The sequence below is a fragment of the Lonchura striata genome, chromosome 2, assembly GCF_046129695.1.
Source record: "Lonchura striata isolate bLonStr1 chromosome 2, bLonStr1.mat, whole genome shotgun sequence".
Taxonomy (NCBI): Eukaryota; Metazoa; Chordata; class Aves; order Passeriformes; family Estrildidae; genus Lonchura; species Lonchura striata.
This window is the reverse complement of record NC_134604.1, coordinates 77,695,999-77,711,188: the sequence shown is the minus strand read 5'-3', so window position 1 is coordinate 77,711,188 and position 15,190 is coordinate 77,695,999. Positions and strand designations below refer to the sequence as shown.

Genomic DNA, 15,190 nt, shown 5'->3' with positions numbered 1-15,190 from the left:
GCACCAGCAGCTCAGATAGATTTCAGTCCTTTCAGTCCACTGTCCCACCTACCTACCCGACTCATAATTCACCTGTATCTATGAGACTGTTAAGAGAGACAGTATCAAAAGCTTCACTAAAGTTGACATAAACCGTAGTTAACCCTTTAGCCAAACCTTTTTTCCATAAGCCCTCTATACACAAATTTCAAGACGCTTTGCTGTACAGCTCTGTGATACTAGGAGCATTCAACAAAAAAACCTCAAACAAATAAACCCATTAAAAGGCATAGCAAAGCCTTTCTCTCTTGCTCAAAACTCCGAACTGATATCTCAGAACAATCTAAAAAAACCCAACACCAGAATAAAACATACTAAAATGAATTTGTTTAAAATTCAGTGAAGCCCCTGTATTTGCATTGCATTTGTTACAAACTAGGGAGATGAACAAGGACATGATTATGATGATGCACAGTACCACATAATTTACGGAATTTCTGTGACTTCATTAACCACTTTTGTTGAAAACGTTCAGAGAAAAATTCAGGGTCAGGCAAACACCCTTAACAAAAAGCACTGTGCATATTTAAAAACCCAGTAGAGTAACAAGTGAATTAAAATGGTCTAATTTTAAAAACAGAATGAAACTTCAGAAGTAGATAGAACAAACTTCTCATTTATACCACCATAGGTCATTACTCCATGCAAGCATTATTTTTTATGTAAAAGTTTATCTTCTTTGCTGTAGCTCTCTCCCCAGAAGGGACTGGAGAAAAAAACCCCAACTCTTCAGAATGTAGCAGGACAATGATCTACTTTTCTAACAAGTGCCAGTATAAACTGCTCCCATGCAGCCAGGGTAGCTTTCCCATGCCAATCACTTCCAAAGTAGACAGGATTCTGAAGTTGGTAGCAGTAACCTGAACTACTTCTCACTGGCCCAGTGGGAGGACAAGAGTCAGCCCAGTATCAAAACCTTTCACAAGGCAGAAGGGTGCCATCACTGGACAAGGTGGAGAAGGCACCTGAGAAAAGGTAGAGAATCCTCATGTGGATATTCTGTATGTGCTGCAAGTTGAGTTTTTAAATTTCTAAATGTCATATATATCTATTGCCAGAAAGGTCAGAGAAAGTTTAAACACTTGAAAAGAAAGATTTTATGAACATAAGAACTACCAACGTGATTCTTAGGTCTTCCCTACTGGATGTTTAAACTCTTGGGTTTGGCAAACCTGAGAATATTTCTGCCTTTCTTTAAACATACAAGTTGAAGAAGTGACAACGAGCTTCACTTTTTTTAACTATTGTGGTTTCCATTTTTCTTTTCTTGTTTCCTCCTGCATATGATTTTAACATTTGAATGGTTTTAATGATTCTTCAGTCCCAATCCCACCAGCTTCTCTGTGAGTGGCTATGGAGAATCTCACTGGCATCCTCCTGCAAAAGAGGATCAGCTGCAGAACATGATCTTTGCTTAAATTATACTCAGATACATTTCCTTAGAGGGAAGTTTTTTTAAGTGGTTAACATGAACTTAACAGGGATAAACAGCTCTTGAGGTTTTCTTTCTTTCTTATTTTAAGCAGTGCAAACCAGGTGAACCTCTGGAAAAACACTGCAAAATAGAGACACAAACAGAACTAAATCCTGCAAACAATATGAAAGGGAAAGTGACAAAAGACTATACTGATGGCATGTCCACAGAAGAGCTTATTCTTTTATCATACAGTCTTTAACTAAGCTTCATTGCTCAAGATTATACTAAGTTAATCACTGAAGTCCTAAACATGCCCTAAAATTCATAACAAAGCAACACGGAAAGTAAAGTTTCTTGACAAATAAACATTTTAATCAAGTGGGGGTTGTCAGGTCTCTTTTTGTTCTTTTTTTGTTGTTGTTGTTTGAATAGGACCTTTCTACTCAGTCAAGCCCATTACATGGCTGGTGTTAGCACAGTTCAGCTCTTATAAAGGGCTACACTGAGATGAATTTACTGTCTCTGTTCCTGAGGATCACTTGCTCCACACTGCACATACCAGCCACTGAGTTCAGAAGACAAATCACTCTGAATATTCACTGCAATAAACTTTACTATTGCCAACAAAAAGATACAACAGTAAAGCAGATTTTCACTAAGATGTATTAACTCTCTCCAAGCAGCTTTCATAGACAGGAACCCTGGTAACCATAAATATATAGCAACATATTTAGCACCCACTTTCATTTAATAACTTTTTCTTATTTTATTTTCCTTTATTTATGAGTTGGTAATCTAAATTTTATAATCTCTTTTGTTGAGGGATGAGAAAATAAAGAGCCTTATATCACAGTAAAGTAATCCATTATCAGATACAACCTTCTGGTAGCTTGCTGTAGTGATGTTTTGCCCAGTCACTGACTACACTGACTGAATAAAGTTCCTTTATCTACCACATGGCAGAAACAAAACCAGAACAAATGCAACAACATTTAATCAGAATATTTAAATAGGTCTGTATGAGGTAGGATAAAGATTACCAGTGTATTCTGAAGTATTAAGAGCCCTTCATGATGACAACCTGTGTTGAGTGCTCCAATTTTGTTTGTGTTTTGAAAGCAAATCTTATGGGAAATGACATTCTGGCCTTCAGGCACTATACTGAGTTCAGCTAATTAATAGGCTAAATTGATTTTTCTTCTTAAAGGACACTTGTTTTGATTGATTTGGAAGAAAAAAGTGACATTGATGATAGCATTAGAAGGGTGATATTTTAACTTTGGGAGAGAAACACAGCACAGTAATATACTGGAAAAAGCGGAGCTTTTCTTAAAAAGCTATGTTGATTGGTGTTTTTACTTAGATGGTACATCTGTTAAGCATTTTTCAGAAGATAGAAGCTTTTCTAAATCACAGTGGTAGGAGTAAAGAAGACCAACTCCCACCAACAATTGAAAGATTCAGAACCGCTCCATTCATGTGTTGTTTCCTAGATAGGTGCATTGAAATGAAATGTGATGTAATTGCCACTAAACGCAAATCAGAAAAACCCTTTCTGCTTTGATATTTAGTTTCCTGATTAGAAACAAAATTAGACTTAGCTAATAAGAAATAGGCTGTTCAGTCTTTAATTGGTGTGAAAACGATGCCTTTTACATAGAGCTGCTTAGGATCACTCTTCAGTTTCATGAACACACAATTTCCCCCAGACTGTTTTCCCTTCCCAAAGCATGTGTATTAGCTAAAAAACTGTAAGAATGCAGAAGCTCTCACAGATTTGGATTTCACAGCTATCTATTAGAAAATATTTGTATTTGCTTTTTACACATACAGAATTGTATCCACATGTGAAGTCTATCAGCCTACTGTGGGAGTCTTCCTCTGTCTCACCCCCAATACTTATTCTGTAAGTTAGCAGAAAACCAAAACTGACTGCTCTGAACGACCTAATTTCACTCTATGTATGTTCTATATTGTACCGCATTTCCAGGCAGTGCTTCAGTATGCCCTGCATACAGTTTCTCATGGATAAAGTGGGAAGATAAGAGTCTATTGGCATTCCTGCAGAGACCAGAAGAACCAAAGAGAACCTCTGGAATTGCAGAGAAGTTATTTATTTATTTAAGCTCTTGGCTGTACTCTCTGAGAAGTCACTGCATTAAACACGATAGCAGGAAGAGATGATGGTTACAGAACCATGGAAGACAGTGCATTACTTGACAGAACTTGCTGTTCTTCTTCTAGCCAGGAGTGAAGCTGAGCTTTGTGAGGGGCAGAGGGAAGGACTAGACACACGTAAGGAGCTCCTTGCTTGCACCCATCTCTCTGAACCACTGGGGCATGAGAGATGTGCCCTTGCCATTCAACCCTGCTGAGCTGCTGAATGGGGCTGAAACACATGGACAGACACTGGGGCAATAGCCCAGTTTTCATCCCCATCAGCTTTCTGAACTTTCCCCATCCCTACACCAGCCTTGGCTTTGGTTTCACTACATGTACTGTAACTAATACAGCTCTTCCAATTATAGACCTCCTTCCTGGCAATGCCAGGAAAATATGAAGAATAACTCCTCTATGCTCTTCTGCATCTCACAATTTCCAGGGCTGCTGTTAACACTGTGTGTATTAAACTCCTGGTAGAGACCTGTGGCTCTCAATTTAGCATTTTCCGTGGAAGGAGTGGCCATATCCTCTGTACCCTCTGTACCTGTGCTCCCCATCAGGGTGAACTGAGGTCAGCCAGGGCCAGGAGCTGCTCTTCATGGAGAGAAAACTCAAGGAGGCCTGGCAGCAGCACAAGTCAGAGCTTCTGGGCTTTGCTTGCCCCTTGAAGCACAAATAAATTAAACCTCAAAACAAATTATTTTGTCTCATATGTATTTCTCTGCATTGCCACAAGGTATACAGAGGTATTCACTACAGAGATATCAGCTATTCTTATCAAAAAAGTTTCTTCCAATATACTTTCTATATTAAATGTTATTTGCTGAGGTGTAAAAAAGCAAAGCCAGCATTCCCAAGCTGCTCCTGTGGAAATTATTTAATTCAAGAAAGACAGACACAGGAGCAGGTGAATGAGTAACAAAGACATTGATTGCATTCAAATACAGCAATTTGTGGACTGAAAATCAGAATACACTACAATGTTCTCTGGAGCAAATATATGTCAGTGTTTTCAGTGAAATTACAGAGGGCTTGACTGGTATTCTCGAAATCATTTGTATTGCTTTATCAACATGTATCTGTCCATGCATAGCAGGAAAAAAATTCATCATAGTGTTTCCAAATCAAAACAACCATATAGCTTCTACTCTCTTTATGACTTAAAAAATAAAACTGTATGATCTTTCCTCTCCTTGGTATATTGACTCAAGATAGAAGAGAATAGTCTGACTGAGAGTGATGTGGGAAACACGTTTCAATAGAGATGCTGCCCCTCAGACACAAGGGATTACAAAAAATATTCCTCACACATACATTAGTCACCAGATAAAAAGAATTTGTAAAATCAATATAGTGCAAAAGAAACCAACAGAACAGTTTCTAAAACAGATATTTTCTAATCCTCTAGCTATGCGTACTCTTACTACTAAAAACGCTGAGCTACCTGCATGTACTCAGATTCACAGACTGCAAAGCTCTTTCAAACAAACTGCAATTATTTACTAACACTTCAGAAACTTTTTTATTCCAGACACAACATCTTGAAAAAGGCAGGCTGTGTTCACAGAGAGTGACTAAAAGTACTACATCACAAACAGTGAATTTACAGTACAAGTCTTTGAGAGGGAAGCAAGGCTAGTTACAATGCAACCTCTGGGGAAATAAAAATACCAGGGTATTTATCATCTTAAATCCCTTCTTGTGCAGAGATCAGAAACTGCTCAAGTCTTAGGAAGGGCGTCCCCCATGTCCTACCAAAGACAACCTCCAAAACAGCTACTTCCTGTGACAGAGAGAAGCAAAGATTTCAGCAATCACTGCTATCTACCCAGTGCTGTATCGTTACAGCAATAACTAAATATTACAGTCAAGACCAACAGCACAGGGACACGCCTAACTGGGGCTTAAAGCAATCATAAAGAATTTGCCAGTGAAATGTACCTGCCTTTACAAGCTTCCGAGTTTGTCACTTTCTCCAGTTTTTGTTATGGAAGCCTCTCAAACTACAAATCAAGATCTTTTTGAGATAAAAATTATTTCATACTGACATTAAGATGATTAAGAAGTCACATTTTATGCAAGCTTCCTCTTAAATGGAACAACCAAGTTCCAAGTTCAAAAAAATTATGGGGTAAGGTGCTTATTGTCTAACAACTAAAAGTTTTCACTTTCTTTGTTCCATGGAAAACACAGTTCAGGACTAAGCCCATTTCTTCCTTGAGCCAGAAATTTTGAATATTCATTGCAGAAGATAAAGATAAAAAGCAAACCCTGCCGAGTATAAATCTGCAGCTTAGTGACAGGCTTTGCAAGTTATCTATAAAATCTCTGCTCTTCTCCAAAAGATCTTGTCTAAAATGTTGCCTGAATATTTTGCCACTTTTCATTGTTGGTGAAATGGAGGCCACAGGATAAAATAGAAACAAGTCATTAGATTTTCATCTTTAGTAAAAATTTTAAATTAGTCAGATCTAAAAATTGTATATAGTAGGCTTTACTTAGGATACTTTAGTTAAGGTATATTGTACTCCTTCATGCTAATCATGCCTGAAATCATGAACAGAAATGAGAGAAATACAAACTGAGATTTCAACCATACAATGCTATATTTACCAACCGCAATTAGCAAGTTTTCCCATCCTGCAGTTTCACTCTGCTGGCTTTTCAAATCCAGTGGATAATAAAAGACATAACCACAACCACCTGGTTACATATTCAAATCAATTCAATCCAGCTATAAATAGCCTCAATGTAAAAACATGAATTCATAAACTGCTGAGAATTCAGTATCTTAGTTCACTGCTGGAATTAATTTCTTTTCAACAGACTGGTTGTCTAGAGAATACCAGTAATGCAGTAAATGAAAACATGTGTGTCACTGCCAGCAGTGAGAATTCATGAAATTGTAAATGATGGATATTAAAAAACCAGATCTGTGATAGGAAACCAATGGTTTGGCAGTCACTGGAATAAGAATGATAAAGCTAAAGATTCCTGGGTTTGGCTGTATTTTCCTCTCACTTAAAAATGGAACAAATATTGTCTCATGTGGAGGTCAATACCCCTTTAATGGGGTATTTCCATAAAGAGATGTTTTAAAACCAGAAGATTTAATTTTTTGCCCCATTGCAAAAAGTGGGTAGTGAATAAAATGTAAGGAAAAAGACTTGCCTATCTCTTTAATTTAAAGAAAAAGTATATGCATCAGAGTTTAAATCATAAAACTTTAAAGGTATTTTAAAAAATTACTAGTCTGAGAATTTGTTATTACCCTGTTTTGCAGATATCTCAAAAGAATTATACTTACATTTTCTTAGCATTTTTTACAGTAAATTATTCAAGTAGAGGGATACTAGATACTTTACAAACAACTTTTAATAATTTTCCTGACCTTGCCAACAGCTGCTGATAGTATCAAGTTATACAGATAATTTGTCTTGGCTTTGCATTTGGGGCTCGCTTCCCTTGTTAAGGCATTTTACCATCATCTCCATTTCATAAATATTTTTGACTGTCACAGTGCACCTGCCAATCAACAATTTGGGTATGTAGATGCCAGTGGGTACCAAAGTGAAACAGAAGAATCTGGCTACAGACAGAACACAGAGCAGCACAATAGGTGCTGATGCCAGCTACAGTTCTGTATGCATTCAAAACAGCACTGCTGCCTGGTTTAGTAGGTCAAGGTTAATGTGACAAAAATAATCAATGAAGTTTGTAACTCAACGTTTCTGACTTACTAAAACACTCATTGGGAATGTTTGCAACAAAAGTCTTGGACCTGAGCTATTCTGGATTCTCAGAAAAGAATTTCTGCAGTGAAGGGGCACTTACATCCCTCTGAAGTGCTATGATCTTGCAAGCTGGGGGGGCAGAGAAAGGGACATTAAACAGACTGGGTCTGACTAAATGTTATGATTAATCAGAGACAGTTTATTGAATAAAAGCATCCCAAACAAATGGCACATGAAATAAAGCCAAGCTTAATATAACTCTAGAGAAAAGAGTCCTAACTAAGCCTAGTATCTATTTATCAAAAGGTTTTGTAGCTTATGAAGCCTCATCCCAGAGGATTACACTAGTGCTTGCAGATATCTTTTAACTGCTAGAAATAAATGAAAATGTATTATCTTTGGCAAGGAACTCTGCTATAACAACCACAATTTCTCAAATTAGAGAAAACAGTTATTTTGTGATTACTGCACTCTGCTTCATGTGGGGCCCAGCAGAGTACAGACATCACCCACCTAGAAATGGTGAGGGTGACCAAGCTGCCCGAAGAGGCTGAGGAGCCCCCATCCCTGGAGGCTTTCAAAAGCTATCTGGTCCTGGGCAATTTGTTCCAGGTGGCCTTGCTTAAGAAGGAAGGTTGGACAGATGACACCAGGTCCCTTCCAGTCTCAGTCAGTCTGTGATTCTGTCACATACTAATAATATACTATAATGTCATGTACTGATACACGCAGTCTCTCTCACTTTCTCTTTAAATAATATACCAATAAAACTGTTTGGCTGATATAAAATCCGAGTACTGCTCAAAAGAAGTGTGAACAGCAATTTGAGGGAGGTCATTCTTCCCCTCAGCTCCACTGATGTGACGAGACCCCAGAGGGAGCACCACATCCAGCTCTGGGGTCCCCTGCAGAGAAGAGATGGGGGCTTATTAGGGGGAGTACCGAGGAGATGATCAGAAGCTGAAGCACTTTTTCTATGAGGACAAACAGCTGAGAGTCATGGTTCTTCAGCCTGGAGAAAACAAGGGTCCAGGAAGACCTTGGAGCAGCCTTCCACTAAGTAAAGAAGGCTTGAGAGGGACTTTAGACAAGGGCGTGTAGTTATAGGATAAGGGGGAATGGCTTTAACCTGAAAGGCAGTAGATTTAGATTTTATATTAGGAAGAACTTCTTTACTGTGAGGGTCGTGAGGCACTGCATGGGTTGCCCAGAGAAATGGTGGATGCCACATGACTGGAAGTGTTCAAGGCCACGTTGGATGGGGCTTTGGGCAACCTTGTCTAGTGAAAGGTGTCCTCCCAAGGAAGGGGGATTGGAATCATATGATCTTTAAGATCCCTTTCAACTCAAACCATTCTATGCTCAGTGATCTGGAATTCAAAACAGGTTACCTAACTGTAGGAGTAAAATGAAACATTTTGGTAATTATCAGGTTTATTTTGCCTATTAACTGTATTCTTTTAATGCAACTTGTAGAGTTAGATTTGTTGCAGAAGTCTACAGCAAAGCTACTTCCCTCTCAGAAACAAGAAAGAATTTTAGCTCCTGCACTCAGTAATAAGTGCTTCTTCATGTCTGTAACTTCCTCTCCCCCATGCAAAGGAGAAAAATAGACTAAGGCCAAGATTCTTCTCTCTGCTATTGAGCTTTTCCCATGTGGTCAGCGAGAGTTTGTGACAAACTGGCAGAACATTCTTGCTCTGCTTCAAGTAGCTGTCCTGTTGTGAGAAAGTGCCATTGTACAAAAGAAGGACGGAATGGGATTCCTGGTTAATTTCCTTTTTCAGCTGAGGACATTAAAAGTCTGACAACACAGAGAGTAAAAAAAACAGAAGAGAGAGAAATTTAAGTGCTCCCAACACTTGGACCAGAAGTAAAAATAAGCAAATAAAGCTTTCTATTTTTTTCTTCCAAATTAAACTAGAGGTATTTTTTTTTAAATTAACCTCTCTCATTATATCTCATTCTTCAATATATGAAAAATTCTATAAAATGTTTTCCTTATTGTAAATGACATACAGATTACTCAGTTACAAATTGCTGATCAAATTTTATTACTAAAAAAAACCCTGGTCTTCTTGGAAGCAAAACTATAAAATAGCTACAGATTTTTTAAAAATTTAATAAGCAATCCATATCCTGCTGAACAGGATACCAAGGTCTTAATGATGCACTACCTGTTTCTGAGAGCAGGGAATGCACATGTTTCAAATGGCCCCTCTGCTACTGCAGCTACTTTCTTACAACTGGGATTTCAACCCTTACAGTTGATGTTAACATAAGATTAGCAGCAGTATGTGTTCCTCCTCCCCTCTTTTCCTCTTTCACTCATACATGCCTTTGAAGCCTCAAGCAGTTTCAAGTCTAAAAACAGGGACTGAAATTCCTTCAACTTGCAAAGAGAAACCCGAGATGGATCCATTGCCTCTTCTCTGAACAACTGAAAAAGCACAATAAATTCCCAACCCTCCTTTCAGCCTTTGCCTGAGGAGCTCTATGAGCAGCTGAAGTGGGTCTGCAAGCTACAAAATAAATCTGCAAGCAAAGACTACCCACTATGCTTGATAAGAACTGAACAGTTACATTCAACACCTCAATTAGTAGTTACATCTACATCATGCATCCACATTTATATATAAAGTGCTCCCATATTTTTAATTACTTCCAGCATGACTACAATTGCTGCTAATCAAAGTTAAGGAAAAGCAGACTTCAGATGAATGCACAGCACAGTTCACCCAGCTCTGTAAAACTCTTCTGTGTTTAAGGCAGACTGGTTATTTGCATCAAGCAGTGCCAGATAACCTTAACTTTGTGAAGAGGACAATAAGATAGCACTAAAACCAGCACCTATTATAATAACCTGTAATCTTACACTGGAGCTGTTACTAGTTCATTTTGGGGTCAAATGAGTGTGATGTTAGGTTGTTTTTATATTAACACATATGATTCACTGTGAACAAAGGAATCGGAGCTTACTTTAATTTTGCCAGTTTGGGAAGGGAGAGTAAACTGATACCAGCATTCAAGTGTTTTTTTCCAACTCTACTCATGAAATCTATCAAAAGTAAATTAAGGGAAAGCAATTCAGAGCTGTATTTCCTGCCTTTTGAAAGGTCAGTCCAGACCATGTGAATATTTAGTTAACTTCATAAATGGTGACCTGGATCTTAGACATCAAAGGTTAGTATGACTGTGTAATCAAAGAACTATATAATCTCAGTGCATGTTGAATGTTGAACCTCTATGACATTTGTTTCAAATACTTTCTAAGCACAAAAAAATGCATCACCAAAAATCCATTCAGGCCTCAGTAGTTACTGTTAATATCTTTATCTTCAGCAATCATGGAAAAACTGAAGAAGGTTTGTTCCAAAATACAGTGGAGGTCACTGAAGAGCATTTGCAAACACAGAACCTAGATCTGATTTGTCCTCTGAGTCTTATATAAGAGGTCAGGATTCCATCATTAAATTACTAAAAATATCTCCTGGACCACCAGTTTCAGTGCTTAAAGAAGCTTCATTCATCAGTCAATGGAGCAACCACATAGCATTTCCTGGGAGACTTCATTAAAGGAAGCAAATGAGAAAGAACAGGCTATAAAATAATGACCTGAGGCTTGTTTTGTTTCAAATACTTGTGCTTCAGCATATTTGGTGATCCACACCCAAAATACACACCTATTTCTGTGCTAATTGGTTGTACCCTAAGGCTGTTTTCACCTGCTTGCTTTTTGGAAAAGGATGATTGACTGGACAGTGTTTCACACTGTTTCAAAACTTGGCTTAATGAAATGGTCAGCAGTGTTCTTGTGTTCTCTTTTTCCTGAATTTGCCAATTTTAACATGAATTCCTTTCTTTTCAATATCTTTTTTGATGACCCACATAGACATTTTGACTTGAGCTGTACTTATTAGGACAAGAAAGGACAATCAAATTATGTCCAGACTCCAGATTTTGTAGAACTGTCAGAGCACTATTCTAACCATTGAGACACCACCATTCCATATGCTGTTTTAAGCAGAACAAACACCAGTGTAGTTACTTAATTCCGACCTTAAAGTAACCACATTCTTAAGCTATCCCAAAGCATTGAAGCTCTTGGAGGGTAATTATTCATATTAGAGTCAGCCTTTTACCACATTCCAGTTGGTGGCCCGGGCAGACTTGAAATGTGTGCTTTCTTCTCTTATTTTTTTGGTTAACAGCCCACCTAGTTAAAATACTGCAAGAGTCTGTGCCTCTACTCTTCCCCGGCAAGCTCAGCAGGCACCCTGCCAACTCCTCCTTTTCAGTTGTGAGGGAGAACAAGAATATCCTGGTGCAGCAGCCAGCTGGCTACCTTCTCCTGTCAAGGACTTAATATACTTCCATAAAGTATTCAGCTGTTGCTGGATGAGAGACAGAGCGCTCTATAGTGCCTTCTTCAAACAGTCCTCCTCCTTGACTAGCACAGACTGAATGGATGAAAGAACCATATGCAAAGAAACAGGAATGAGGGTACAAACACAGCCTTCATTCTCTGGATAATCAAAAGTCACCTAATTCATCTTAACCTTTAAGCCAAATATTTTCTCTCCAGGACAAAGGCTCGCCAGACAAAAGTTCAGGCGAATTTGACAAACCTTCAAACTACTTACATGTTTTATTGTCTTCTCATCATACTTAGCACAAGTTTGGCTCAACAAAAGCTTTCTTGTATCAAGAGTGAAAATACTTCCATTCTCTCAAAAAGAGTGCAAGAAAACCAAAGATTTCCAATTTTGTTTTAAACATGAATATTCTCTTTCAAAGACTCTATCTCAAACACTGTATCACCAAGAAAATGAAAATGAAAGGGTGGAAGAATAAGTAAGACTTGCCAATTCTTACCTTGTTTTCTTTATGAATAACAAATTTAGTCAGCACTGGAACTTCTGTTGCCATGGCAGCAGGAGGTCTACCTTTCCAGTAATTTGGAATTATCTTGTTGGTTATTTCAGTCAGATGCTGGGCAACTTCATCCAGCTACTCACTCTGCCTCATTTCCCAAGCCCTTGTAAAGACAGCCTGTCCTGCAGGTGCCACATTGCACCCTGCTCCCTCTTCTGCCCAAGGGTCAGCGCTCACACAGCAAGCAATAAATACTCAGTACCCTAGGCAGCTCTTCCCTGGCAGCTGGCAACACGCTGAAATAAGGGCAGGAGCCTAGGAAATGAGAAGTTGAGCCCTGGAATGGAAAAGGGGGGCCAGGAGAGCCACAGGGCTCCTGTTCTGGTGTGAGGATGGAGGCAATGGAGAGAGGCAATGAACAGATGTGAAGCCAAGTAGATTAACTCACTCAAGCAGCTGTGGCAGGAAGTGCCTGGTGAGAAAAGAAATTTCCCAGTCTTCCTCCATTCTGAGAACTCAGAACATTAAACTTCCTCTCCAACAAACACGTTCCAAAATTAAAACAACCCCAAATCACTCTTTTGTTGATCACTTGTATTTTCAGAAGCCTGAGCTCTTTTTAAACTGCTGCAGCTTGCAATATTTAAAAGCATGGAACTGACATAAGCTGATTTACACCACCTTACCATTAAATTTACCACTCAGGTTTCACTTTGGAAGTCAAGTGTTCACTGTCTTGGGATACATGAAATGGTCTGTGCTGAGTTGGTGACTTTGGGTATTTTTACTGAAGCTATTTTCTTCACGCAAATGTATTTTAGACTATTGTAATTTGGATTCAATGTATTTCTTAAAAGACCATTCTCCTGACATCAATATTGCTAATGCCAAGAATAATTAACAGATTGGTTCCTTTCTGCCCTTACAGAACACGGAGAGTAAGGAGCAGGCAGTTATGTTATGGCTGCACATACAACTTTATGGCTCTAATATGCAACTGTGCCTTAGCAGAATCTTAGGTACAGCTTTAGTTCAAATTAATCATGTTAATGTAACAGTCTTGCAATTTGCAGTAATTTTTTAAGAGATGCATCATTAACTTTCTGCTGTATGTAAGCATCAATAGGCAGCAATTAAAAAGAGGAGCGAGTGAGGAGTTTTATTTCCAATTCTGACAGACTGTACTGTGCAGACACTGTTAATTTCTAGTGCTCTTCCTTTATGTGACTGTGCCACTCTGTAATGTTTAAGATACAAAAGCACCAGACCTCCGGTGTTTAAGTACAGACCAAAAAAATGAATTCAGGTAAGTCAGAGATTTGTACAATTCTAGCACAATGCTTTCCCCCTACTTTTAGTGAGTTTTTTTATTCTTCTGCATCTTCAGAGGCTCCTTTTCCCCACCTATCCTACCCTTTTTCCATTACTCTCTTGTCTGCACTTGTTCTGTCCCTAAAGCAGACTTGCCTTCTCTAAACAAATCCTTCTTCAGTTCACCCTGTTTTAGTCTTATCAGCAAAACACAATTGTCACAGATAATAATCATTGGCCCATTTCTGCGATGCAGTTTAAACTGAATAGGTCAAACCTTACAAAGCTGAGATTAATATTACTTTCATCCATTTAGAGGAAGTAAAAGAAGAAGCAAACTGCTAGAACTTTCTGCTGCAGAAAGAGTGTGGAGGTAGGAGACATCAGTCTAAAAGGGACTTTGGATGCTGGGGAATAAAGAGAGAAAGGCAGAGGAGTGAGTGCTTGTGCCAGGTTGGGAGACAAAATGTTAAGCCAGCCTTTCTCAGTGCAGTGTTTATGTTTTCATGAAATGATTTTATCAGAAAGGGTCAGGAAAACAGAAAAAATGCAAGAAGAAAACAAAGCCAACAAGCTTACTATCTGTCATGCTAGATGTTGCCACACCTTCAGCTGTACCCCAGGGCTATCCTTGTAGATGTACTTGTGACCTTACAGTTGTTGGTTGCATCCTTATAGCTTCAAATAAAAGAGGACAAGGGAGCAACCCCAACCCCAATGACCAGAAATGGACACACTGACTCAAGGTGAGGATGAGCCCCTGCTCAAAGCTACCCACAGCTCAGTCAGCTCTTCTCAGAGAGGCCTAAAACACAGCCAGAAACCAGCCAACAGCTAAAGAACATGGAAAATCACGGGCCTTGGGCCCCAGCTCACTCTCTGGTCCTCTTAGACACCAGTTATAGGAATGTTAAAAAACCCACTCCTGGACTGAAGCCTGAAAGTGAAGGCAAAGGTGTTTTCTTTACAGAGAGGGTGCTCCACTTGGTGCTACAGTGCTTTTCAGGGCCACAACTCTACAATTGTGACAGAAGAAGAAGAGTTAAAAACTACTTATAAGCTGAGGTACAGAGCTATGTACACACCCAAGCACTTCATATCCCAGTGCAGTGGTTTTCAGCTGATGGCAGCAAGTGTCCAGGAATTCATGGATCATTCCTACAAGAAGGGAGTTCATTGATGTGGTATGGCCTTCCTCATGCACAACCTTTTCAAAGGAATTTGCACAACCACTAGCCAGTCTTCTGGGGCCTTCAAATGGCCTCAGAGGAAAACAGCAATAATTGGTGACACTCGTTCACCTGGGAAATATCAGTGGCAGGATCTGATGGCTACAAAGGACAAATGGATTACCTGGAGTAGTATGAGATGTCTTCAAGTTATTTATCTTCAGAAATAACGACAATTCACAGTCAAATTAGCCAGGCATCTTCTGTTAAACTGTCTAGCTAATTTGAAATTTAAACATTAATACATAAGGTACCTACAGATTCAAAAGAATAGTTTGCATTAGTTATTTTAGCTATTTAATCCTATCATGCTACTTTATTTTCAGGTGAATAAATTTCATTTTCAAGTATTTAACAGGCAGTAGCTAGTGAATTAATTCTGAGTGCTAAAGGAGTTAACCTTCAGTTTAACTCTCAGTAAA

At 38.8% G+C, this 15,190-nt stretch overlaps 1 protein-coding gene across 6 annotated transcripts in view; it reads right to left on the bottom strand.

Annotated features, from left to right (window-relative positions):
• FARP1 (FERM, ARH/RhoGEF and pleckstrin domain protein 1) overlaps window positions 1-15,190 on the bottom strand; it is a 200,378-nt gene that overhangs the window by 135,748 nt on the left and 49,440 nt on the right. The window contains exon 1 of one of the 6 annotated variants that reach the window (XM_077781491.1): window positions 12,229-13,353. The exons of the other annotated variants lie outside the window; for them this stretch is intronic. Coding sequence (XP_077637617.1) covers window positions 12,229-12,282 — 54 coding nt within the window. The 5' untranslated portion in view covers window positions 12,283-13,353. Of the gene's footprint in view, window positions 1-12,228; window positions 13,354-15,190 lie in introns of those variants that run through there. 6 annotated transcript variants of the gene reach the window in all.